The sequence below is a fragment of the Lactuca sativa genome, chromosome 1 (assembly GCF_002870075.4).
Source record: "Lactuca sativa cultivar Salinas chromosome 1, Lsat_Salinas_v11, whole genome shotgun sequence".
Taxonomy (NCBI): Eukaryota; Viridiplantae; Streptophyta; class Magnoliopsida; order Asterales; family Asteraceae; genus Lactuca; species Lactuca sativa.
Window position 1 is genome coordinate 1,143,361 of NC_056623.2, and position 25,959 is coordinate 1,169,319.

Here is a 25,959-nt window from a genome sequence, read left to right on the forward strand (position 1 = left end):
GTAGATCCGAGCTTTTTAGAGGTTGGAGCTTCTTCCTGAGGTAAAAAGCTCAAAACTTGCCTTGTCATTTGTTTTGTGTGCTTCTTGGACCAATTTCTAGGGTTTTTGGTCCCAAGATGGAGACTTTATGAGCAAATGGTCTCCATTGGCCTAGATCTATCATATTTCAGGACTATAAGACTTGTATGTTCATAAAAATGCAATCTTGGACGTAAATATTGAGACATGCATGATATCTAGATCTTTGGAGGAAAAAGGAAAGGTGTTAGAGGGTGTAGAGACCTTTACAGCCATGCCAAGGCTTAAAGGTTCCGACTTTATGAGATAAGAGTCTTAAGGAGAGTCAGATCTGGAAGTTGAAGGAGTGTCTTAACCGTTTAAGACCAAAATCCATGGAATGGCTGAAACTGAGACTTACCCTGGGCGTAACTCTCAGTACGCGCAGCGTAAGGGGTTGAGACCCCGATTGTGGTTCGCCGGCGTACGCCCCGCGTACAGAGAAGGTATGCACCGCGTACTACCTTCTGTTGACTTTCGTTGACTTTTAGGGTTTTGGTCAACCTTTGGACTTTTGGGTCAGGGAGGGGTAAAATGGTCTTTTACCCTTCTGTGGAAATTGTAGAGTGGATTTAATCTAGCCTTTGAGAGCCGCTATTTATTTCAGAGTATTGTTATGTGTTTAGGTGGGGGCTAGACCAGTACGTTCGAGTATGAGACTAACCGAGATACCAAGGTGAGTCTTCTCACTATACTGTACCTGGAAGGGTACCTATGTGTGACCGAAAGGTCTTATATGCGATGAGATATATGTGCTATATGTTGATATATGGTATGTATGTGTTATGTATGCTATGTATGATAAGGACCGAAAGGTCAAGATGATATGGACCGGAAGATCAAGAGGACATGGACCGGAAGGTCGATACGGGTGGGACCGGAAGGTCTACCGGGATTCGGGACGGAAGTCCCCTGAGACACTTGGACCGGAAGGTTCCACAGAGTTATGGCCTGGAAAGGCGTATGTGTTGTATGTGGTATTTTGGGGAACTCACTAAGCATTTATGCTTACAGTGTTGTGTTATGTGTTTCAGGTACCAGTGAGGATCGCGGGAAGGCGCCGGCTTGATCAGTACACACACATGAGGAGTTTGACATATTATGATCTTGGGATGTGATGTTATGAGTTGTTATGTGATACAATGACATTTTTATAACAATTATGAATGAAAATGTGTTTTTAAAATGTGAAAAATTGTTTTGAAATTTACGTCATTACACAAGGGTTTAGAACTTAAATATTTCAAAATTAAAACTTTTTAATTAAAATTTAAATTCCAAAACTTGAGGGTAAATTTTAAAACTTTTCAAAATATCTTTTAGATCAAATTTGAGAAATATATAAATAATAATATAATTAATACTTATCACATAATTTAACCTAATCCACTTTCAAGACAAGATAATTCAAATCAAATAATACAAATAATTAATTTTATCATATAAACTAGTAATTATCTTAGAATTTGACAATTATCTTCTAATTGGATGAGGATAATCATTACCATATTATAAAAAATGAATTCTATTAGTAAAAATAGTTTATGTTAATTATTCTAACCTAATTTTAGTCAAAATTCCGAAAAATCTGCCAACAGACCCGCGAATTCGTCGAGTCAGACTTGGACTCGTCGAGTTCACAGTGAACTCGTCGATTTCATATATGGACTCATCGAGTCCATGCAGCAGATTCGGATTTTTGACTTTTTCAGCCTTGAACAATTAAGCATAGCATCAAATACAATAGAAAAATGACCTAGGCTCTGATACCACTTATGGGATTTGAGCATTACATCAATTCTATGGTGCACATGCAACCCTAAAGCTTTGGATCTAGGTTTTATCTAATTGTACATGCAATAATAATCATCCAAAGCTATAACCCTAATCTAGCATGCATAAATCGAAATTTGTATCTAAAACAAAGTTAGAATCTTACCTTTCAATTGAAGCTAGCTTGATCTTCAACCTTTAAGAACTTAGCACCTCAAATGTGATGCCTCTAATAGATCACAAACACCACAAGCAATGGAAGAATATTAGAGAGACGGGAAGAGGCACAAAATCGGCTCAAGATCCTTCTAGGGTTTCTAGTAGCCAATTTCTGCATGCCTAAGGGTCCCTTATATAGTTGAGCAACTACGGTTTTAGTCAAAACCCAAATCCAATTGCTTAGTCCTTAAGCAGCCCATAGGATCTTTCTAGAGAGCCCTTATGGACGAAATCTATATGGGCTATCCATATGATTTCGTCCATCCCTTTCCTTAGGGATCCTAAGCCCAAATTTGTAACTATGTTATAATTACAATATCAGTCCCCTTAATTTAATTAATCTCTTTTGATCACAAAATTAATTACAAATTAATTCTTGACCAATATAAATTAAATAAATATAATTTCTCTTTTAATATATTATTCATATAATATATTAATAAATCATGATTAACCTCTTTCTCCATAATTCATCCAGTCAAGTTGCTATGGTGAAGGCAACTCAAAAGGACCATGCTACTATCACGTCAAGTACATACCAAATATAGTTATGGGCTTAGACACCTAATCCAATAGTCTCCGACTTGGATAAGTCTAATACATAAATGAAATGGGCCGATATTGGTGCCTTTGACCCATAGAATAGTAACGAGACTCACCTCGAGAACTGAACCCACAAATAAATCTCTTACTACAGATCCACTATAATCCCCACGCTATCAAACAAACAATACCTAATTAACAACTGGGTTCTAATCCAAATCTGACAGTCCATATATGGGGTTAAAAGTGTGGGGTTTTAGTTTAAAAATAGTTTCATAAACCAGAAAAATATGGCAACGGAAGACTTTAATTTTGAAATTACATAAACATTTTATACCTACTAAGGATCTTATTGCAAGTTATAGAAATATTAAACACCAACCAAAGGAAGGATGAAGAAATAACAACCTTTGTAGTTCTTTGGGTCCTCTTGGGAGGCTTGGAAGTTGATGAAGAATGTGGATCCTTTAAGACACCAACAATGACTCAACTTGATGTAGATGCTATTTAAAAACTCTTAAACTCATAAGCTTGAAGTTCATAACCAATATGAACTTCAAGATAGAAAAAGATATGTAAGTAATATTCAATAACTCAAAGCAAAGAAGAGATGGAGAGTCTCCTAGAGAGCTCTCGGCCATAAGAAGGGAAGAAGGATTGAGCAACATTTCAAGAATGCAAGCCTCTTATTTATATACATAAAGTGAAAGTATTATCCATTAGGTCTTAACACTTTAAGCACTTATGTCCCCATGTCATAAAGATGTCTCCCATGCTTCATTACTTTTGAATAAACTAATGGAAAACCCATACTTTTCTTCTTTTTATCAATTTCCAAAAATGTTTAAAGAAAGGAAGTAATAAGTTTAAATTTTATAAAACCAAGTTTTATAAAATATAAACTTTGTCTTTTGAGTAAAAGACAAAAGGGTTTCAACTAGTCCAAAAAGTTGTACACAACTTATTAATTCATAGCCTATGAATTATGTAATATTACTTGCTAATGAAAATTATTATTTCCATGAAATAAATAATTTCCAATTTAATTATAAGAGTTTTATTGAATATTTATTAAAATCAATTTCTAATAAATAATCAATTGTATCAAGTTGTTAGTGTGACCCATTAGTATCATATGTTATTTAGCAATATCACTTTAATATGACTCTTGAGCATACTAGACCTTTCAAAAAGTCCATTTTACCCCTCACCTAGTTTGGTCAAAGACTAAGGCCCAAACCCCCAATCATAAAGGCCCACAAACCAATAATCATTCAAAGCCCACTTATAGCTCAATTTTCCAAATTGGGCCCAAAACCTAACATGGACCTTACTCTGAAGCCCAATAACTTTTCCCTTAAACCAAATCACTTGTTCTTATACGACCCAATAATGCCCCAAGCAACCAAGCTCAAAACCGAAATGACACCATAAGGCCCAATAAGGCCCAAATCAGTAAGATCCACATCTAAAGTTAAGTCCAAGTCCAATAACCAAAAACTCCACAGATCAGACGAACACACGGTGTTCAAGGGCTAAACGCACAACGTTCGTCGCTGGACAAGTTGACAGGGACTTAAGACGAAACACGTTGCGTTCCAAGGAGCTACACACGACGCTCGCGGCTAAGATCCAAGTTCTCATTCTAAGGGCTTAATCCATTAAGTCCAACGTCCAGAACCCCATAATAGTCTCATAACAGTGAATTAACCCATAAAGTCGAAGACTTTAAGCCTTTTCATGGCTCAAAAGGTCTAATCTTGATATCAAGTGTAATGCCCGTGTTTCTGGGCTTGCCATTTTTAGCAATGTGATAGTCTAGGTTAACCTTTGTAACCCCAATTTGAAATAATAAAAATGTATTATTTGTGAATTATGTGATTTATGTGTTTATTTTCTTAATTATTATAATTTAATGAATTAAGAATAAAATAAGCGTCAAAATTAAAGTGTGAGATAAGCCCGATATCTTTGCATAAAGTTGTAGTGGTTGAAACAAGGATTCCGGAGATATAAGGAATGCCAAAATCCGAGTTATAACGAAGAAGTTATGACCTGTCGAAGTTTCGCGACAGAACCGGCACGACGCCGAGTGACGTAAAACGTGAATTTAAGTTAGAGCGATATTTAGCCTTAGCGATCTAAACGAAAGTCGTAGATTTCGTTAAACCGAGAACGTGCATAAAAGGAACGCCCAAATCTGACTTCGTATGAGGAAGTTATGATTTTTCTAAGTTTCGACTTGGCAGTATGCAGCCCGAATACTTGATTTGAGATCGAGCGATTTCTAGCCGAAACAATCTAAATGAGAATCGAAGATCTCGATGTTAGTAGCGAAACGATGAAAAGATAGGCGAGAACGGACGTCGGACGAAGAAGTTATGATTTAATAACGAAGTTTCCTGTCCGAGCCTTCTAAAAATAATTAATAAAAATAAAAGTCAAAATTAGCCGACGGAGTCTAAACGAAAGTTGTAGAGCGTAGTCTCACCTTCACGTGGATATAAAGAACGTCGAAAACGGAGTTCGTATGAAGGAGATATGAATTTTTGAAATTTTAATAAATATTTAATATTTATTTTAATTTAACTCCGATATTATCCGAAGAGAAGCGAGGCGGTCTATCCGAAGTACGCAGCGCGTACTGCTGTACGCCCCGCGTACAGCGTAGGGCACTCGAGTTCTACGGAGTAGTGAGTCGTATGCAATGACGAAGATGGACCGGTGACGTAAGCGCTGACGACCACCGAGGCGTACGTCCCGCGTAGCCTCGTACGCCCCGCGTACGTGCGAGGGTTCAGCACCTATAAAAGGGGGTCCGAAGCAGCCGAGTTTCCTTTGCAAATTCCTCATTTTCTCTAGCCCTTTTGCCTCGATTTGCGTGCCGACTATACCCCGAAGCCCCGGTACTATTCCCGAGCCCCGAAGCGAGATCCGAATCCCCGAGAATCCCGAAGAGCGTTATTCCCGAGCCGAAGCCCTGCCCGCGAGGAGCCGGTTTTTGTGAAGATCTTCCAGATCAACGGAGAGACGCTACTTCTATAAGCCGTAGTGCTGTCGAATCATCTTCTGATCAAGTGAGTGTGTAGTTATTTTCTCTCCAACGCAATATTATGAAGTATTTAATATAAAATACGTGCTACGTGTATATACTTTGTGGTTATATGTGTGAATGTATATTCTCTACGAAATACGTGTTATGTGTGTATGCTTCATCTGTTATGTGGAATATGTATTGATTAAAACATGTTATACAGGTTTTTAAAACAGTGTATAAAAATGTATATTTTTTTTATCTACTAATATGTTGGGTAGAACATGGGTAGATAATTGGTGTGTAATAAACAGATGAGAGGCCTCGGTGTTATTGGTGTTATTCTAGTCATTCAGCAGAGTATGGATGACGACCACAGACTATTCTAGACTGTCCTGTGGAACACTAGCAGGCTCATTACCTGTAGGTGTTGTGAACGACGTGTTCACCGGTGTACTCTATCCCCCACATGGTTGCCTTTAGGACACTTATTGTTGAGGAAGCCCCTCTGCAGTAATGTCCGTCCCGATGAAAATCCTGAAATAAGTTCCTTATAATAGACGTTATTTTTAGGAACGTAAGGTGAGGACAACGGGAATGGGTAATCGGGTTTATTGTTGATTGTTGTAATTAAATATAATTATTGTGGGTTTGAAAACCCTATATGCTCACCAGGCTTCCAAGCCTGACCCACTCAGTTGATTTGTATTACAGGAAGTGGCGCAAGAGCTTAAGATGGGCGAATCATCAAGTTGTTTTGTTTACAAGTCTGTATATGTATATATTTGTTGAACGACTTGTGATGTTATCGTTTATGCTTTATGATCTATATCGGAACATGACATCCCGACTTTTGATTATGAAATGAAATCATATTTCTATATGAAATGTTTTGATAAATATCTATTTTATCATGTTTTGTTTTTGGGAACAAATTCCGCATCTCTTTTTAAAATCAAACGGATTTACTCTGAAAATGTTTAAAAAGCATAAATGAAATCGGTCTTTTCTGGCTGGGATTTTGGGGATGTCACATCAAGCACTCAAACTTCACAAAATAACAATAACTCAAACATGGGGGAACTTAATGTATCAGGACTCCAACTTTGTATCAAAACCAACTCAGAAAAGGCAAGATCTACAAATCTTAGGCTCTTGGAGTGACTCAAACTAACAAAGAGCTCTCCAAGGACCATAACATGCATACTTCAAGCCCTAACTTAGATCTTATGATGTAGAAGCATCAAGATGAGAGCTTTATACCTTTAGATGCTAGATCTACATGAATAAAGCTTAGATCCAAAAGCTCCAAGCCAACCAATGACTCTTCAAGAAGCTCATTCTTCCTCCTTAAGCACTAAAACACACTTAAACCACTATGAAGCTCAAGAATCACTCAAATGGAGGCTAGGGTTTCGTTCTTAGGGTTATAGAGAATAGAGGCCGAAGGAAATGAGGGGTGAAGGTGAGTTAAGGTGTTTAAATAGGGTCTAAGACCCTAAATTAGGGTTTCCATTTGATCATAAGAACGCCCTACGTTCCTTTGGGGAACGTCCTGCATTTCCAAATCCTCCCACGTCCGCATTTACCATGTACGCCATGCGTACATATCTGGTACGTCCCACGTACCCGGTTCGACCTAAACCCTTCTAACTTCAAATAGTCATAACTTCCTCGTTATAACTCCGATTTTGACGTTCTTTATATCCACGAAAAGGTGGCGAGAAGCCTTACACTTCTAACAGCTTAACTTCACCTTAAAACCTCCCGAACAAACCTAAAACCCATAAAAGACTGAATTATCAAATTACGATTTTACCCTTGACTGCCGATGACACAATCGAACACTTGGATCACTTAAACCATAACAACCACACCCGAGAAGGGCCAAATTCTTCCTTTCCCAAATCCCTAAGCCTCATGACTACTAAAAATTGGGCCGCAACCCCGAATAAAGAAGTAAATCTGAAACCGGGTGTTATATCAATGTTTTAATAATAATAATAATAATAATAATAATAATAATAACTTTTTATAAAAGATTAATTTTATAAAAATGATAAATATTTTTGTAAGATTGTATTATATGTATTAGAAGGGAAAATGGAAAATAACATAAATGGTCTTTAGGATATATTACATTTTCATATTTGATGAAAGTGCAAAATTGTCATTTAAAAAAGACAAAACTTCATAAATGGTTCCTGTAGTTTCACAAAATCTAAAGTTTCGTCCCTAACTTTAAAAAACATCACGGATGGCCCCTGTGGGGTTTTGGAGTTTATGATGAAGTGAAGAAGGGGGGAGGAGATTAAAGTAATGTTGTTGGTGGATTTGCTTGTTTGGTTTTCTATAATTTATAAATAAACGTTTCATAATAATTAAATGATCGCCTTCATGAAGAATAGAAAAAAATTTGGTGGCAAGCGACTGTCGAGTCCACAAAGCAACAAAGACAGTCTATCTAACAATTTTGCTCTTTTGTAAGAAAATTCAATGGTGACATTAAATCTAAATGAAAATTTGTTCATTTGAACCATGTATTATTTATAAGGGTGTGTTCTTTTTACGAAGAAGACGTACATGAGGGAGGGAGATATATATATATATATATATATGTATATATATATATATATATATATATATAGAGAGAGAGAGAGAGAGAGAAAAAGAGAGAGAGAGAGAGAGAAAGAGAGAGATGGGACCCATCATATATTAAAATAATTATTTTTTATTTTTTATTTTTTTTAAATAACAAAAAACTAATAAATGGTCCCTTTAATAGTTAAATGACAGAAATGTCCTTCACTTAACGAATAAAATTTGACGGAGTCAGCAACAAGGACCTTTTGTTAAAAGTTTTGAAACCACATGGACCATCCGTGAAGTTTTTTAAAGTTAGGGATGAAACTTCAGATTTTATGAAACCATAGAGACTATTTATGAAGTTATGTCTATAAAAAATATCATAAGGTTAAAAGTTAAATTTAAAAACAGAAAGACCAATGGCATAACATATAGAGTGTATTCAACATGGAGCGTTTGAAAGCTTCTTACTTTTAACGTTTGACAAACACTTCGTTTTGAACAGAAAGTCTCGTTTGATACTACAAGTTTCTAACGTTTGGTTCAAACAAAATGTTTCAAATTCAAATGCTACTTCATGTAACATTTAATAAAATGCTATAAACTATCCGCTACCTGCTACATGCTACAAGCTATCCGCTAACAGCTAGTTTTATCGAATATCTTAAAAATATTATTTTTCATAAACGATAGTGTTTTTGAAAATTTTGTCTTGATTGTGTTCTAGAACCTAATCTTAATTAGATTTTTTTGACTTTGACTAGTCAGCACAAATTCCATATGGCTCCTCGATAATAGACGATGTCGTTGCGTGAAATTCCAGAAACACCCATCACCTAGTACCCACAACCCCACTAAATCAACTCCTTAAATAGTAATTTTCACCCAAATATTCCGGTCAAAAAGCAGTCGGCGTATTAGAGCTGCAAGAACACGCTTCAAATCAGATGAGATACCTTTAAGTACATTGCACTACTTGCGTTGGATTCAAATTCAATGGAGTCGGAGAAAAATTTACAAGAAAGTATTGAACCGAAAACATCAGATGAAGTTGCGAAGAAGCTGAAGAAGAAAAACAGAAGATCATTGATCCTGAATAAATTGAGGTGTTTCGGATCAACGGATTATGGGTACCCGACTGTGGATGAAGTTGACGGAGATGGTAACATCGATATGCAGTCGGCTTCCACCGACAAGAAACACTCGCCGACTCACCTCGTCGTTATGGTTAATGGTCTGATCGGCAGGTAATGGTATGCGTTATTTTTAGATACACCAAACTCCAAATCCAAAGCCTGCGTATCTTGTTATATATGTAACATAATCGCAGATTTTAAAAATTTTCGAGGACCATTGACCACCACAAATGCCAAATCAACTATATGACATGAATCTGGATTTCAATAGGACAATTAGGAAATACAAGATTACACGTGTGTTACCAATACATGTATTAGTTGATCATCTGGTTGGTCTCTGAATTTGGCATAGCAATGGATTAATTTTGACTTTTTTTTTTGTGCGAACGATTTTACTGTTGATGGAGGAGGAGTAGGTTTATATGATTAGTTGATATTTCAATGATTAGGTATACAATTAACTTTATGTTAATTAGGTATAGATGATTAATTATGAGAGTTGAAAATCATAATTAAGGGATGCTGTTTTAGCAAAGATAGGTGGTAAATTAGATATTGATGATAATTAATTGACGTAAGTAGAAGAAAACCAAACATTTGTGATGAAGTAGTTTCTACCATGATTTGGCGTAGCTCAACCTCTGTTCATTATTACAATGTGATAATTGGAATGCCTAGTCTTAATTATAAGTATAACTTTGTTGCAGTGCTCATAACTGGAGATATGCTGCAAAACAGTTTTTGAAAAAGTATCCTGATGATGTTATAGTTCACTGTAAGCATTTTTCTAGTGTTACTACTCCTTACAGTCATACATATATGGTTGATGGATTATGCTATGTATGTATTGTAACAGCATGTATAGATAATAGATATATATATATATATATATATATATATATATATATATATATATATATATATATATATATATATATATAGTTTGGATGACTGTGATATACTAACATAACACATACAGGCAGTGAACGCAACTCTTCATTGTTGACATTCAATGGTGTCGATGTGATGGGAAACAGATTAGCCAATGAGGTTGGTTAAGTTAATTTAATCCTTTTTTTTTGTTTTGGGGTTTTGGTTTGCATAAAATAAAATTAAAAAGAATCTGGAGTTGCATGTGTTTTTGCAGGTGGTATCTGTTATAAAACGCTATCGGAATGTTGAGAAGATATCTTTTATCGGTCACTCACTGGGTGGACTGGTAGCAAGATATGCTATTGCTAAGCTTTACGGAGATACAGAAGATTCAAGAATTGGGGGATTAGTGCCTATGAACTTCATTACTGTTGCAACACCACATCTTGGTACAGGTGGACATCGACAGGTCCCATTGTTTGGTGGGTCCAACACTGTTGAGAAAGTAGCTCACCAAATATCATGGGTTCTCGGAAGAACAGGGAGGCACTTATTCTTGACTGATAACCCACACCCTCCTCTATTGCTTCAGATGGTCGACGATTCTCAAGACCTGAAGTTCCTGTGAGCCTTCTTCATACATGGGAGATATTATATGAATTGCTTGTTTGCTTTCACTAAATCTAATCTTAATTATGCATGCAGTTCCGCGTTGCAGTCCTTCACGCGACATGTTGTGTATGCAAATGCTCATTTTGACCGTATCCTATTCCTATTTCCTCTGGCAACTCATGTGTTAATCCAAAACCACTTCCAGGGAAAGAAATCCACTATATCACAAATTATTACAATCACATGATTAATAATAAATACACTCATCTTTGAAAAAGACTCAGACTAAAACTAATCAAAGACTACTTCACATGTATGTAGATTTGTTTTCCTCAGCTTAGTTATACAGATATTGTGGGATGGAGTACGTCATCGATTCGGCGTCGAAACGAGCTGCCAAAGGTATGTATTACTATTTATAAATTATAATATTAATTCATTGATTGATTATTTTGAATAACGAATTATTTGGTTCCAGCGTAAAAATCTTGTAAGAAGCAGTAAATATCCCCATATATTAAAGGGGGACAGGGACACTACTACAAAAAGCGTAAAACAAGAAAGCCCTTTGCTATTATTGCAACCCAATAATTTCAAGACAGCCACAGCCTCCATGGAAGGTACTCACTCCACACTCCACAATATTTTTTTTAGATTTAATGGTCACATTTTATTCATCATTTGGATTTGGTGCAACTGCTGCAGAAGCAATGATGAGAGGCTTGACTAAAATAAGCTGGGAAAGAGTTGATGTTAGTTTTAAAGGAAGTAAGCAAAGATATTTTGCCCACAACACAATCCAGGCAAGTTTTTTATAATTTAAATAAACACATCATCTATGTTGGTTACCAATTAACTGAATTCTTATATATATTATATTATATTTTTGTATTATAGGTAAACAGTCCCTGGATAAATTCTGATGGGGCCGACATCATACAACATCTGGTTGACAATTTTCAGATCTAGTCTGTACTCTAGAGAATTAAATTAATGCAACTTTTCAAGAGGTGACTACACTTCAACAACAGATTCTTTCATCCAATTTTGGGGCTCTTGCTCTTGTATATATTTATAGCTGCCAATTTTGTAATATGTGGCTCAAATGTGATTATCATGCTTAAAGTCTAGGGATGAGGGATCATTCAGTTGTGAAAAATAAGTTAAGTCAAAAGTCAAAAGTAATTTTGACTCTAGCCCACGCAACAGTCGCACAGGTGTTTCTTTTGCAACTTTGGTTCCAGCTTAGTTTTCTTCTACTCACTTCTTGTTAGGCAGTCTCATGGCCTAAATACTACAAGCACTGTTTTGGCCATTCTTGTGATTCTTTCATGAGTTTCTTTCTTCTAATTATGGAATTCAAGATACAGGAAACTTTTTGCCATTGGGTTTGATTTTATATATATATATATATATATATATATATATATATATACACACACACACACACACACACATTAAATCTAAAAAAAATAAACTCGCATTTCATTGTCCTTTCATTTCTTTCCTCTCCTTGAAAAAAAAACACCAAAACCCAACTTTCATCCTCATTCCTTCCCTTTCCCCTCTTCAAAAAAAATCATCACATGGTGTAAGGAAAGAAGAAGAAGATGAATCCTAGGGATATCCTAAAAATGCGACTAAATTATGGCTTTTTATATATCTAGAAAAACATTATATATATAAAAAAATAAAAACCTTGAAGACTTTCTAAATAATAAAAGTTGGTTGCACATGGCTTTATGGACTTGTTTTCGCCATCACGGATCTTCTTCATCCTTGTTATCTCCTTTGTATGACGTAATGTTCACTATACATTGAAGAAGGTTGCTGATACATTATAATGGTATGGAAGGTCAATTTTAGCGAGGTAAAGGATTCTCACATATCACAATTAAGAAGATAAGAAAAACAAAATAATAATAATAATAATAATAATAATAATAATAATAATAATAATAATAATAATAATAATAATAATAATAATAAGTAAAAGAAAAAAAACTGATTTTATTTCTTTATTTCAAGAGTAAACACAAAATATTTCTGATTTCTACATATACAAAAAGAAGTCTCTTTATTCAGACAAGTGTGTTAGGTATGTTTGGATAAGAAAGAAAGACTATAGGAGGGGGCTGAATATAATCTTCGAACACTTTTGAAAATTAAGTGGCGTAAAAATAAAGATGGTCTTGACTTTTTTATGATTGATTAATCTATAGATATGAGATAAAAGAAGAGCAAAAAGGTTACTTTTACATTGGCTTTGATAGAAAAACTTAATGGTGTAAGCTAAAAGCAAAAGGACCATCATGCAAAATTTTGAAACAACAAAAAATCTATCTCATAAGGGACTATTCGTGATTCTTGAAGTCTTGATGCAAGGAATGCATTAGATATGCGGTAGCAGGTGATCTGATCTCAAAAGATGGCAAGGAGAAACGTTATTGTCCTTGGGATCAAGACCCCAATTCAGATATGTAACTTTGGCAGTAAATGTTAAGCAGCCCATGTCTCAGTTGATACCACAAATCATCAACACAACAACAACAACTAATGCATCTTCTTTTAACATTATTTTAGATCTCAACCAAGTCACGTATACATATCAATATATCATCAGCAAAACAGATTTTTTTTTTTTTTAAAAAAAAAAAAGTAAAACCTGTAGTAAGGGTTAGATAAACAACCAACAAGTAAAGAACGTAGTAATATCAATATGTGGTGTTAAGCTACACACACACACCTATTAATTTGAAATTTGATATCAAATATATACAAGCAAAGCAATGATGCATTTGGATTTGGTACATTACATAATAAACGGGAAGAATAAAAGAAGCTGTTGACTGATGGTGGGGCCATCTTCCTTGAGCTTGGCTTGGCCACCACAGGCGGATGGGATGGGTGACTGGCAATAACATAACATTTTCCAGCATCTTTTTCTTGTTCATGTTGTTGTTGTTGTTGTTGTTTTTGAACAGGTGGTGGTTTTATTGGAGTGATGGGAGGGGTGATTAAATTCTTCTAAGGTAAACTAGTAGTAGAAGACCGTTTCTTGTACTTGCTTTTAGCCAGGTTGAGTAAGAAGTCTGTAAATATATGCTCGTATTCTGGCATTTTACCATACCCTGCAAATAACACATATATCATCATATTTTTAATTTGAAGTTTAAACGACAACTTAAAAAGAGAGAGAGAGAGAGAGAGAGAGAGAGAGAGAGAGAGTTACCAGGAAAATAGTTTATGTCAATCACATAAAAGCGGTCTCTAGTCCCATGTTCACGAATCATATCGAGGTTGAACAGATGAAGACCCTGCAGAGGCATCATGAGATCATGTAGATTGGTGACTTTTTGAATTGAATTATGATATTTTTGAGGAGTATTATTTAAAAAATAAACATTGAAAAGAGATAATTTAATTTATACCAGTCGACGACGAAGTTCTCTGGCCAGGCGTTCAAGCAAGGCTCGTGGAGGAAGCTCTGCAACAAGAAAAGAAATTAGGTTTCTGTTTCTCTACCCAAAAAACATTGATTAAGGAAGGAAGACGAAAAGCATACCAGCAATACAAGGGTCCAAATCAGCAACTGAATCGTCTGCTGACTGGGCAGCACATGAGACCCTTGGAAAGCGGAACACGCCGCCAACGCTTCTCCTTGACAGGTCACGCTTGCTGACATCAGGTAAAGAGAATCTCCTCACAACCTTAACCGCATCCCCAACTATGTACACTTTGAACACAACACCACCTACCACCATATCCATACCCCATCATACAATTGTACAATCAAACAAATCATGTTAGATTTCAATTACTTACCATGGTTAATAAACTCTTGGAGAACAAGGGGAGGCTCTAGCTTCTCAAGGGAGTACTCATCATAAGCAAGCGACAGCTCATGCGACTTGGCAACCAAAGGCTTTGCAACTGAAACAGATACCAGTACTCATTAATTATATCAAAATCATCATATCAACATTATTCCTATAATAATATCTACAAAACATACCAAGAGGTAGGGCTAATCCTGCCTGCTTAACAGCATCAGGGATAGATGATGGATCCTTCTCTATCACCAGTTGTTTTGGGACACCTACACTACCTGCATTTTGCATGTCTTATCTTATTACATAATATGTCACAACAACAGAGACTTTGATTCTTTAGAGATGGATTGGATTTGGATGAAAGTTTTACCATATGCAGCATCAGATAAATCAAGATCAGCAACGTCCTCAAGCATCGACTGTCTATTGTAAACATGTTGTATAGCACTTGGAGGATCCAACACTGTAACTTCTGGATGTGTCAGCCGATAATCCTTCAAAAACACACACACACACACACAATGAAAGAAAGGGTTAATTACATTACATAATGCATGGATATCCTTTTTCTTTTAATAACTCATATATCTAAAATATAACAACTTTACCATCCAACACAAATTTCACATAAGCTGGTCAAAAAAAGCCACCCACCCAGGCACCCATGTATGTTATTATAAATGGTAATCCCATATATCAACGTATCTAATAATACCAATACCACGAAACTTAACTAAGGACTAATTAAGCAAGCAAGTAAAGTCCTAGCTAGCCCCAGGTTTTTCAATTTCTCAACTTCATTCATCATTAGTTCATGTGTATGTATTTTTATGGTTACCTATTTTTGAGTAACTATGAGCTTGGCCAGATGTCTAAAACAGTTACCCCATAGCAATACCATTTTGTCTGCATTTTTAACTGTCAACCATGCAATTTTGGACATAATAAGTTCCACCATACAGATTACAGATACAATACATACAATTTTAAACTTAAACACACATCTTACATAAATAACCTATAGATATATATAATGTGAACAATCTATGACAAGTAGGATTTAAGAAAGTGCACTAAAGAAGATTGTGAATAAGAACCAACCTCAAGAATTTGCTGCCATTCCTTCCCAGACAACTGGAAAATAAAGAGTTGAATCAATCAAGTATCATCATCAAATATCAAACTATATATGTATATATCTCTGGTATGTAAATGCGAGATGTGAAAATGTAATAATAAAAGAATGAAAAGTTGTTCACCATGCAATGCATGTGATGTGGTGGTTGACATATGTATTCAGATTTCAGACGAATATGGAAGAATAGGCCGCACTGACCTTATGCAGCACAATGTCAAAAGGACCTTGATCTGAAAGAGGCCTCGTTTGATCAATAGCAACAAAAAATATCCCCTTATTCCTGCATATATATACATATCATTTACACTCACTGATCAGTCCACCCACACCACAAAACTAAACCTACACTACCATAAATATGAATTATGAATCAACAAAACCATGAAAAAATCAAACCAAAATATTCAATCCAATAGCCAATAGGATCATTTGTTACAAAAGTCAACTGTTGCATAAGATACTCAAATACTGATTCCCCACATGTCTGTCAAAAGAATATATGAAATTCAAAAACAAGAATCTTTCTTGAAAAACAAAAGAATCCCACTACCCAACAGCCCAACAACTCTTTTGGAGGACGGATCGAATCAAAGCAAAAAAAAAATTTACATACCACTACGTACCACATCAAAAGAACAAAAAAAGAGAATGGTTTTTATATTTTTCAAAGTATTCCAAACCCAAAAGTTTGCGAGAACAACAAAAACACAAACGAAAACTATAAATTCGATGTCTTGATTTTTTTTATTTTGCATTTACAGAAGCAATTCTCAATAAGGAACGATCGTATTTACGAAACGAACGTGATCGGATACTTGTACAAACACGTATATGAAATTAAGGAATTTTTTTTTTAATTTGGTGAATAGCGGGTGATATGGGAAAACTGAATTAAAAATTTACCTGGCCAAACCTTCAAACTTTGGCTGCAAAAAGCTCTTGATCTTCTTAGATGTAAGAGCATAACCTACAACGACAACCTTCATCGATTTTTCTTGAAACCCCAAATCAACGATTGAACCACAGCTACTACTCGATTCCATTTCCCTTTCCTCTTCGCTCTCGTACCCAATCATCTCCTCCTGCATCAACCTCATTATTCGAAACCCTGGTTCCAGAACTTCCTCGTCAAATTTCAATTTCTTCTAGCTATTTTTGAACAAATTGATGAAAAAGAAGCCAATTTTTCTCTAAAATTCAATCAAAATCGGATCCCAATCGTTTTTTTTATTATTTATAAACGAATTAACGAGAAATGTAGGAAGAAAGTTCGGGAATTTTCAGGCCATATGAAAAAATTAAGCGATAAAAATTGCGAATGGAAAGGGTGAGATCGAATTTGAAGAAAACACGCAGGCAGGCAGGCAGATGATACGTGAAATACGTGTGTGTGGTTGCAGTGTATATATAGACAAACAACCCACACCTCGGAGAAGGTTCCGCTGTCCACTTGCTCACTTCTATGGAAGGTAAATGGACATAAATACCCCTCATGATCTTTTCTAGATCTCTGACGTGTCACCACCCATTTTGGCATTTCCTCATTACACACAGAATTTCATATTTACAAAATCAATATTTTATCAAAATGATATATTCAATAAAGTAAATTTGATATTAAAAATTTTCATTAAGATTGATTCGATTTGATTTCAAGGGGACTAGGGAATCAAACTTGATCTCTGAATTAAACAAATCAATAATCAATAATATACAACGACATAATTTATAACAAATCTTAAAAACATTTTTACCTTTTCTAATTGTACTTTTATTTTCTAATGAGCACATCCGGAAAAAAATCCTACTATATCTAAATGTAGATTTTTTTTTTTTTTTTTTTTTTTTTTTTTTTTTTTTGTAAATTCTTAAAAAATTATGTGACTTCATACGTAAATATGATTAAAAAAAATTATGTTTTGAATATTCATATTCGAATAGGCTTAATAATAAATATTTACTAAGATTATTTATTATTATTTTTTTTGAACGGCAAAACAATATATTACTATATTAAAAACAAAAGGCAACGAACGGGGAGCTTGTCAAAACATAACAAAATCGAAAGAAAAAAAAAATGCAACAAAAAGTGACACAAAAGAAAAATAAAAAGCACTCCCACGCCCCTGAAAATAACACAGGAGCAGCTCCACCAAGCCACCATAAATGAGAAAAGGCAAGTCAACCCGGAGCAAAATGGCAACCCAAGGAAAAATAGTAGCATCAAGGGAAAAAAGAATATGCACCAATCATGACATCCAAATAGCCCCACTTCTCTCAATAGTCAATAGTTGAGGGGTGGATCACCTTGAGAAATTGATGACAACAGCCAACTAGCAAACATCCACAGAAAGCAGCATCCAAACAGAGAGGAAACATCAAAAGAAGTGGCAGCAAAACATCTCTACACCAGAAGAATCCAAGCAGGGGTAAAAAGGTCCAAACTTTGAGAACTCCCCATACTAGTACTACAACCTTGAATATTAATAAGACCAACTGAAAATAGCATAACCGTAAAGGACCATCATAGAGTCTAATCAGGGGGAAAAAATACACCTTGAGAACTCGTATAGAGGCTAATCAGCAAAAACAAAGAAGCCGGAAAACACATCAACCACACATAGGAAATTTACCTGCAAGAAATGAGAAAAAAAGACCAAAGCCCCCTAAAGACCACACGAAAAAATATCTAGACGTAGCCTCAATCCTACCAGATATCTACCATGTCAGCTGAAACACACACCAAACATACACTTGTTGCAAAATAGATATGACACCAAGAACACCAAAGAAATGACTCAAAAGTCAAAACCCAACCCACCCTTGTAGCCGATTACATAAAACAATTTATAATCGGAGAAGAACACCAAGCTGCCCACTCAATAAACTTGCAATTGGATCTATCCAAAATCCAGTTTAATGTATTAATACTAATATTGTCGCCCTCCTTTCGTTCTTGAAAACAATGGTATTGTGCGCCTTCCAAATAAACTAGAGAGTCGTATATGCCAAAACCAACCGAAGCTTTTTCATTTTTTTACTTCCAACATCCACCTCGAGCATCTTCAACACATCATCACAAGAACTCGGCTGCCTGGTGAAAAGAGAGGACCATTGCACCATCCATCTGTTAGAAATTGGGGTAAAAAGATTGATTGGAATCCACTGAAAGTCACTATCAAATTAAAGTATTTCGATGGTACAAACCAAAAGTCCGTTAGATAAAATTCAGTGGTTCTAAACAAAGAGAACGAAGAATGTATATTCTTGTTATGTACCAGAATTCTAACCAAATATGAATTAGTAACCTCTATGTCTGAAAAACTGCGTAAACTGTCACAAGACAGTTTCCAAATTGTCACAAAAACTGCTATAAACTGTCACTAAAATCGGGTTCAAGATTAGGGTAAAAAAATTGGGTCAATTTTCATGCATTTTTAACAAAAAAATATTAACATAGATAAAAAAGATTCCAAGCTGACATGGGCTCTGTCCATTGGACCCCACCAGGGGTTGCCACCCCATGTACCTCCCTACCAGGGATACTGCCCTTTGACGCTCGTAGGTTCAAGGGTTTCACGCCTAAAGGACAATGTATTTTGAATCTTGATCAAACTCAAAAAAGTGTGCACTCCGCACCACCCTTAATTGTTCAATGTTTATTAAGATTATATTTGTTCAACAAATTAATCTTATTATACTTAAATAATATCAGTGATACCAATTACCAACACCATCTCCCATAAAACAAAGAAAAAAAGAAAACAGGAAAAGAAAACATGATCTCATAAATTGATTTTGAAGTTTAATACTACAAAATCTCAAAACTTATATATGTAGCCACTTATTGATCTTAAAATGCACATTTAGATGTGAATATTTACTCAAGTTTAATTTGAATGTCATATGGTTTAATAAGGTTAACTATACATAAGTTTATAGTATACTATTCATGTATGAATGTGTAAATGATATTATTACTTCTTCATAAGTAATGCTTTGTAGTACTTATCCATAAATAAATATATTATAATGTTTATATTCACTTTTTAATAAGATTACTTATTCAAAACTAAATAACACAATATTCATATATGAATACGTAAAAGATTATTACTTGTTCATATGTAATGCTTTGCATTACTTATTCATAAGTGAATATATTATATTAATTTATGAATAAGTAATACTATATTTTGTAAAAATTCATTTATGAATATAATTAATTATCATTTATCTGTGGTTGATCTATGTTGATAAAATCCACTCTAAAGCTCTATTGGTACCATGTAAACGTCTAACAATTTGTTATTGGAGTTCAGAAAAAGATAAGATATCGTGAGACATTTGAACAAGAAATAGGTAAATTCGGTCTTGGGGAATTAAATGAAGATATTGTTGATGAAAAAGTTGAAGGAGATATTGGTTAGGATGATAATGATTCTGATAAAGATGAAGATGATTCGGTTGAGGTGATTATTTGAATATTGTAATCATATATGATTACACTAGATTATTGTATTAATTTCTAATTATATATCTTTTTATTACATAAGCATATAAGAATATGAATTTGAATTCAGTCACAAGAACATAGATTGATCAATCCAAGTACAAATAAAAATGAAGAAAAATACGATTCTAATGTATTAGATTAGTCTAAAAGGAAACAATAATGAATCAACATTAGAGGAGGTAGAATCGATTTACAAACTCGATCTAAAGCAAATCGTAAATGATAAAACAAATTATGTGATCTAATGATGCTTAGATGGAGCAATCAAATATTATTATCAAGGAATCGATTGAGACATCACTACTAAGGAATCATATGTCTTGCAAGTTAACTCATATCCTCTCCTTATTAATACATGATGAATTAGAGGAAGAAGATGGGGGCTCCATTGTTCATCGTCTTCTTTGTGAACTACCTCTTTAGCTCTAACAATCAAAACACTGGATCGATCCCCAAAACATTTCTCTTTCGTTTCGATAAACCCCAACACACCACAATCCCCCACCATCGGAGTTGAGTTTGCCACTAACTCGTCCCTTGCTAGAACTCGTCCCTCACTTATCTAGGGTCTTCATCTGTCAAACAACCATCTCAACTCGAAATTAAAAAAAAAAAATCAAAAGGAAAGAAGCAAGGTGTTGGTTCATAAAAAAAATCAAAAGGAAAGAAGCAAGGTGTTGGTTCGTGTATGATTCAACCCATATATTGGTTGATCTTCATCACCCAACAAACACCACATCTATATGCCACCTGCAAACTTGATTTCCCCATCATAATATTCATCATAAAGAAAATGGAATCCCATATTTTCGGATGTAGGTTTGATCGGGAAAGGCAGTGGCGGAGTAGGAGGATTGTGATCAAGGTAAGGATGGTAAGAGTTTCAACTGGATATGAAGGGTGGGAGAAGACGATGAGATGAGGATGGTGTATGTTTGTTTTTAATTTCCAGAAAGTGTGTGTGTGTGTGTTTTAAGAGAGAGAGAGAATGTGGATCCTCTTTTATATTTTTAGTTATTAAATTATTAAAACAAATATTAAAAATGTAAAAATAAAAATAAACATGTATAATAGTCATTTTAATTTTCGGAAGGACCAAAATCATATACAAACTAGGCCAATAGGACTATGAAGCCAAAAAAATTAAGGTTTAGACTAAACCTCAGAAAAAATGCATACCACGGTGATTATTTTTGCAGTTTTGTCTAATATTTATTAAATTAAAAGGGATGATGTTAGCCAACTATCTATTGAGTTTGATTTTAAATGATCCCCCATGTTTTTTTATATAGTAAGTTTGGAAACTTGTCAATGACATGTAAATTATGCCAAGTATCTATTTTTTTTGTCATCGGTTACCTATACAATCATGTGATTATACCGGTCTATTTTAAGTATTCTCTTTTTTGCCACGTGTTACCAATACAATTATGTCATGTATATATTTTAAGATAGTTGAACAAAATCAATTTTTGGTTTAAAAGTTATATTAAGATAGATTACATACATGATAATTCATTTTCAATTATCATGTGTTATTTATCTGCATATAACTAACATAACTAACCGAATCATGGCTCATATGCTTTAAGACAAACATCATTGACTTTATTCGACTACTTGATGAAAATGCATTAAGGCTCAAAACAAAACTTACTTTGATGTATGCATGATTGTTGGAAATGATATTCTTGTGGACTACCTCAGCGAATGCTTATCCAACAATTTTAATAATTAATATGTATGATTGACCAAGATTTTAAATCTAACAGAACATTAAACAATAGATTTAACAATGTAATATGATAATTGATAGTCCAACCATATTTGTTTTATAATCCAATGTAACCTCAGTTTCTAATTCGTCCAATTCAATGACTACGAAACCAGTTACTTGTTGTATTTTTTTTTTTTTTTTTTTTTTTTTGCATAATTTATTTTTAAAAGAAAATTTAATATATTTATGACATGTAAATCACTAAATGTCACTTTGTAAATAAAGTAAAATCGTTTATAATAATTGAAAGCTTAATTTATTTGTGAAATGGATGGGGTACACGTATCGTGAGAAGGACATAAAAATTGCACCCAAAATTATTATATTATTTTATTTGCAAAATATGCCCTACTATTTTATTTATAATAATTCGTGTGAAAGTTATCTTAGATATACCTCAAAGTACGATCTTTTTTTTTTTCTATCTATAACAATTATTAAGGTAAAATGTACTGGAATTTACAAAAAAAAATTACAAAGGGCTTGTAGCCCAGCGGTATCAGGTGGTGCCTTCTCTCTTTGAGGTCGAGGGTTCAAGTCTCGTCGTGGACCTAGGTGGAATAGGTGTTGTTAGCTTAGGAGTAGATTAGATTTGCCGGTTCAAAAAAAAATTATAATACTATGTTGGTGAATTATCCGAGAACAAATGTGTCTAATGGCTTGCTCTCGTCAGCTTATATATATATATATATATATATATATATATATATATATATATATATATATATATATATATATATATGTGTGTGTGTGTGTGTGTGTGTGTGTGTGCGAGTTTATGTAACATACTATTATATTTTCCTGTTAAGTTATTTCTACTTTTAGTTGGTATCATAGTCTGCAACATCAAAATCTGCAACAAGCAAAATCAGAGAAAAAACAGGAGTTGGGTGACAACAACTCCCATATTCTTTTTTGGTTTTTCACCGCAACATCTTTCTCTGTTTCCTAACCCTGTGAAGACCTTCACTATGTCATTCTGCTGTGTGGAGACAAAAGACTTGCAACTTTTTTTTTTTTTTTTTTGTGTGTTTCAATTATCAAAACCTGCAACAGATCGTGTGCAAAAAAAAGAAAGAATAGAAAACCTTTTTTCTTTTTCTCAGAAAAACATGTGGGAACCTATTCTTTCTTTTCTCAAAGACCTTCCATGTGTTTTTTCTGTCAAAGTAACTCGAATCGTGTGGTGAACAAACAAAAGCTTGTGTTAGAAAGTAACATTGGGAGAAGAGGAAGTTCTCCTATTTGAAATATGAAAAAGAGTTCATGTGGAGAATATGAGCAGAAAAACTACACCATAACAGTGAACCATCATGTTTCCTGTTTCGTGTGGTGGGTTACAAAGCTTTGGATCAATCGACAGCTAAGGAGGGATCAGAAATGTAACATCCCGACAATGAGATATTTCCAAAATTAACTCTTAAGTATGAAGGTCTATGACTTTATCCCTTGGATTGAGTTTTGTTTGCAAATTGGTCCCTTAGTGGCAATTTCGTAAATCCAGGGCAAGGCTTAGTACGTTGGGCGTACATGCGCGAGCATTAATATGCTAAGCATACACAAAGTACATCGGGTGTATGTGAAGGATCTCCAAACCCTAATTTTTAGGGTTTGGCCCATATAGAATCATCATTAACTCCTCATTTCTCATTCCCTCATTAGCCTCCACCTGAGAAAACATCCCTCTAGCTAACCCTAAGTGAGAAGAGTGCATCTTGTATTCCAAAATCTTCCTTATCATCACCAACCCTCAATGTAAGCTTAGATTCACGAACATCAACTAAAACGCCAACACTATTTAGCAAAGGGCGACCAAGAATGATTGGAATATTTGCATCCTCCTTCATATCCATAATGACAAAGTCAACTGGGAAAACAAATTTCCCAATTTTAACAAGGATGTCTTCAACTATTCCCCTCGGGTGAGTCACCGAACGATTAGCCATGTGGATGGTCATTTTTGTTGCCTTCATCTTCTGGATATTTAACTTTTGGTAGAACGAAAAATGCATCAAATTTATGCTAGCCCCAGAATCGGCTAAAGCATAAGTCTTTAAATTATTTCCAAACTCACATGGAAGAGTGAGGCGTTTAGGATCTCCCATCTTCTTAGGTAACTCCCCTGATACAGCTTTTGAGTTCTGCTCACTAAGAATCACTTTAGAATTCTTCTTCAATTCAGGTCGAGTGTCTATTAGATCTTGTAGGAACTTCGCATATTCTGGAATTTTTGAAAGTGAATCAATAAAAGGAGTATTAATAGGAATACCCTTTATTTGTTGAATAAACTCCAAATGTTCCCTTTCTAGTGGACTAAGATGTGCTCGAGACGAGAATGGCAAAGGCGGTTTATAAGCTGGAATGGATTCTGACATTTTCTGTTCAGACCGGGCCCACGACGTGAGCTTAGAGGGCTCACGACGTGAGCTTAGAGGGCTCACGACGTGAGTCTGATGTTTCAGCAATGTCTTCATTTTCTAGCTTCGGCTTCTTTGGCTTTGGATTGGGCTACTTTGGGTCCACTTCTAGTGCCTCCAAAAACTCATAGATTGCCTCTTCTTCAGTACCAATAGCCATAACATGAGGTTGAGCTTTCTTTTCAGGAAGTTGTGAAGATAATTTGTTATTCACCAAAGTAGTGAGTTGACCAACTTGGACTTCTAAACTATGAATCGATTCTTGATGATTTCTTAATGAAGCTTGCTGGTCAATCATCATTTTGTGATGTTCTTTCATCATATTCATGTGTTCCTTTAACACTGCATCGGTATCATCATGTCTTCTCTCGGATGCTTCCATAAATCGGGTCAACATGTTTTCCAAGTCTACTTTCTTCTCGGCCGGTGGTTGCTCTTTTTGGTAGAAGCCTCGGCCTGTTTGCTTAAAATTTTCTTCTTTTTGCCTCTTGTACTCATCATATGGCAGTCACTCTTTCTTTGGTTTCCTCCAGTCTTCATCATACTTGTCCCCACTTGAGTAGCAAACTTGAGCCTTCTTGTTCCCATATTCATCCAAGTTGCAATCTTTAGTCAAGTGTGGACCACTGCATCTTTCACAACCAAATCTAATTGCATGAATTTATTGGTCCATTTGGGTCATCCTTCGGTCCATATTATTTAGCATTGCCATCATAGCAACCATCTCTTCAAAATGTGCACTCCCAACTCCCTTTACTCCTTCATTCCTTGGATTGTGGTATTCATGAGAATGCTTTGCAAATTCTTCAACTAATTCCTTGACTTCACCCAAATTTTTCTTTGTAAGTGGTCCTTGAGAATCAAGGAGTTGCCTAGTCATTACATTGACCCCGTCATAGAATATGGACACTTCTTGTTGAATGTTAAAGTCATGTTGAGAACAATTCCTTAACAACCCCTTGTAGCGCTCTCAGGCCTTGTAAAGTGGCTCCCCTGGGTTTTGCTCAAAATTTGCTATTGCCTTCTTGAGTTTAGCTATCTTGGATGGTGGACAGAATTGGTCTAGAAATTGCTCACGCATTTGAGCCCAAGTAGTGATTGTACCTGGTGGTAGTGCTTTTAACCAATCTTTTGCTGCTCCCTTGAAAGTGACCAGTAACATCCTTAGCAAGACGGTATCTCTATTCACATTCGGGAGATTAAAATAATCAGCAATGTCGTTGATTTCATCTAAGTGCTTAAACGCATCCTCATGATCTTTTTCATAGAATAGGATATCCTTCGGTGCAGAAAGGATATGTCTTTTCAGCTCAAATGTGGCAGTGGCAGGAATGGTAGGTTGTACTAAACCCGGACCAACATCATCTCTAATTCTCTTTCTGTATGCTCCCATGGACATTTCTTCAATATTCGCCATCTCGTTTCTTGTCTCGTTCTCGGGT

General features: G+C 35.0%; 2 protein-coding genes and 1 non-coding gene across 5 annotated transcripts; 2 read left to right on the top strand and 1 right to left on the bottom strand.

The window, feature by feature from the left end:
- The first annotated feature begins 9,057 nt into the window (after positions 1 to 9,057).
- LOC111894738 (lipid droplet phospholipase 1) lies at positions 9,058 to 12,210 on the top strand. The gene is made up of 9 exons (XM_023890837.3): positions 9,058 to 9,459; positions 10,059 to 10,126; positions 10,331 to 10,401; positions 10,499 to 10,848; positions 10,930 to 10,985; positions 11,186 to 11,238; positions 11,315 to 11,456; positions 11,542 to 11,639; positions 11,734 to 12,210. Exons 1-9 carry the CDS (start codon positions 9,209 to 9,211, stop codon positions 11,803 to 11,805), a joined length of 1,161 nt encoding a protein of 386 aa, XP_023746605.1. The 5' UTR covers positions 9,058 to 9,208; the 3' UTR covers positions 11,806 to 12,210.
- A 1,377-nt stretch (positions 12,211 to 13,587) lies between these two features.
- LOC111894708 (inositol-tetrakisphosphate 1-kinase 3) lies at positions 13,588 to 17,191 on the bottom strand. Of its 3 annotated transcripts, none has more exons than XM_023890801.3 (10): positions 16,711 to 17,191; positions 16,006 to 16,087; positions 15,771 to 15,803; positions 15,040 to 15,163; positions 14,852 to 14,959; positions 14,662 to 14,769; positions 14,402 to 14,590; positions 14,268 to 14,323; positions 14,069 to 14,153; positions 13,588 to 13,967 (listed from the first exon to the last, which is right to left on the bottom strand). In XM_023890801.3, the coding sequence occupies exons 1-10, from the start codon at positions 16,902 to 16,904 to the stop codon at positions 13,864 to 13,866; spliced, it is 1,083 nt and encodes a 360-aa protein (XP_023746569.1). In that variant the 5' UTR covers positions 16,905 to 17,191; the 3' UTR covers positions 13,588 to 13,863. The 3 variants fall into 3 exon arrangements, with proteins under 3 accessions (XP_023746569.1, XP_023746570.1, XP_042757948.1); XM_023890802.3 differs by having other exon boundaries at positions 14,852 to 14,944; positions 16,711 to 17,190; XM_042902014.2 differs by lacking the exon at positions 16,711 to 17,191 and adding an exon at positions 15,508 to 15,587 and having other exon boundaries at positions 14,852 to 14,944.
- An 8,252-nt stretch (positions 17,192 to 25,443) lies between these two features.
- On the top strand, positions 25,444 to 25,550 carry LOC111894757 (small nucleolar RNA R71). The gene has a single exon (XR_002851310.1). It is a non-coding gene; the product is annotated as a small nucleolar RNA R71 (small nucleolar RNA).
- The last annotated feature ends 409 nt before the right edge of the window (positions 25,551 to 25,959 follow it).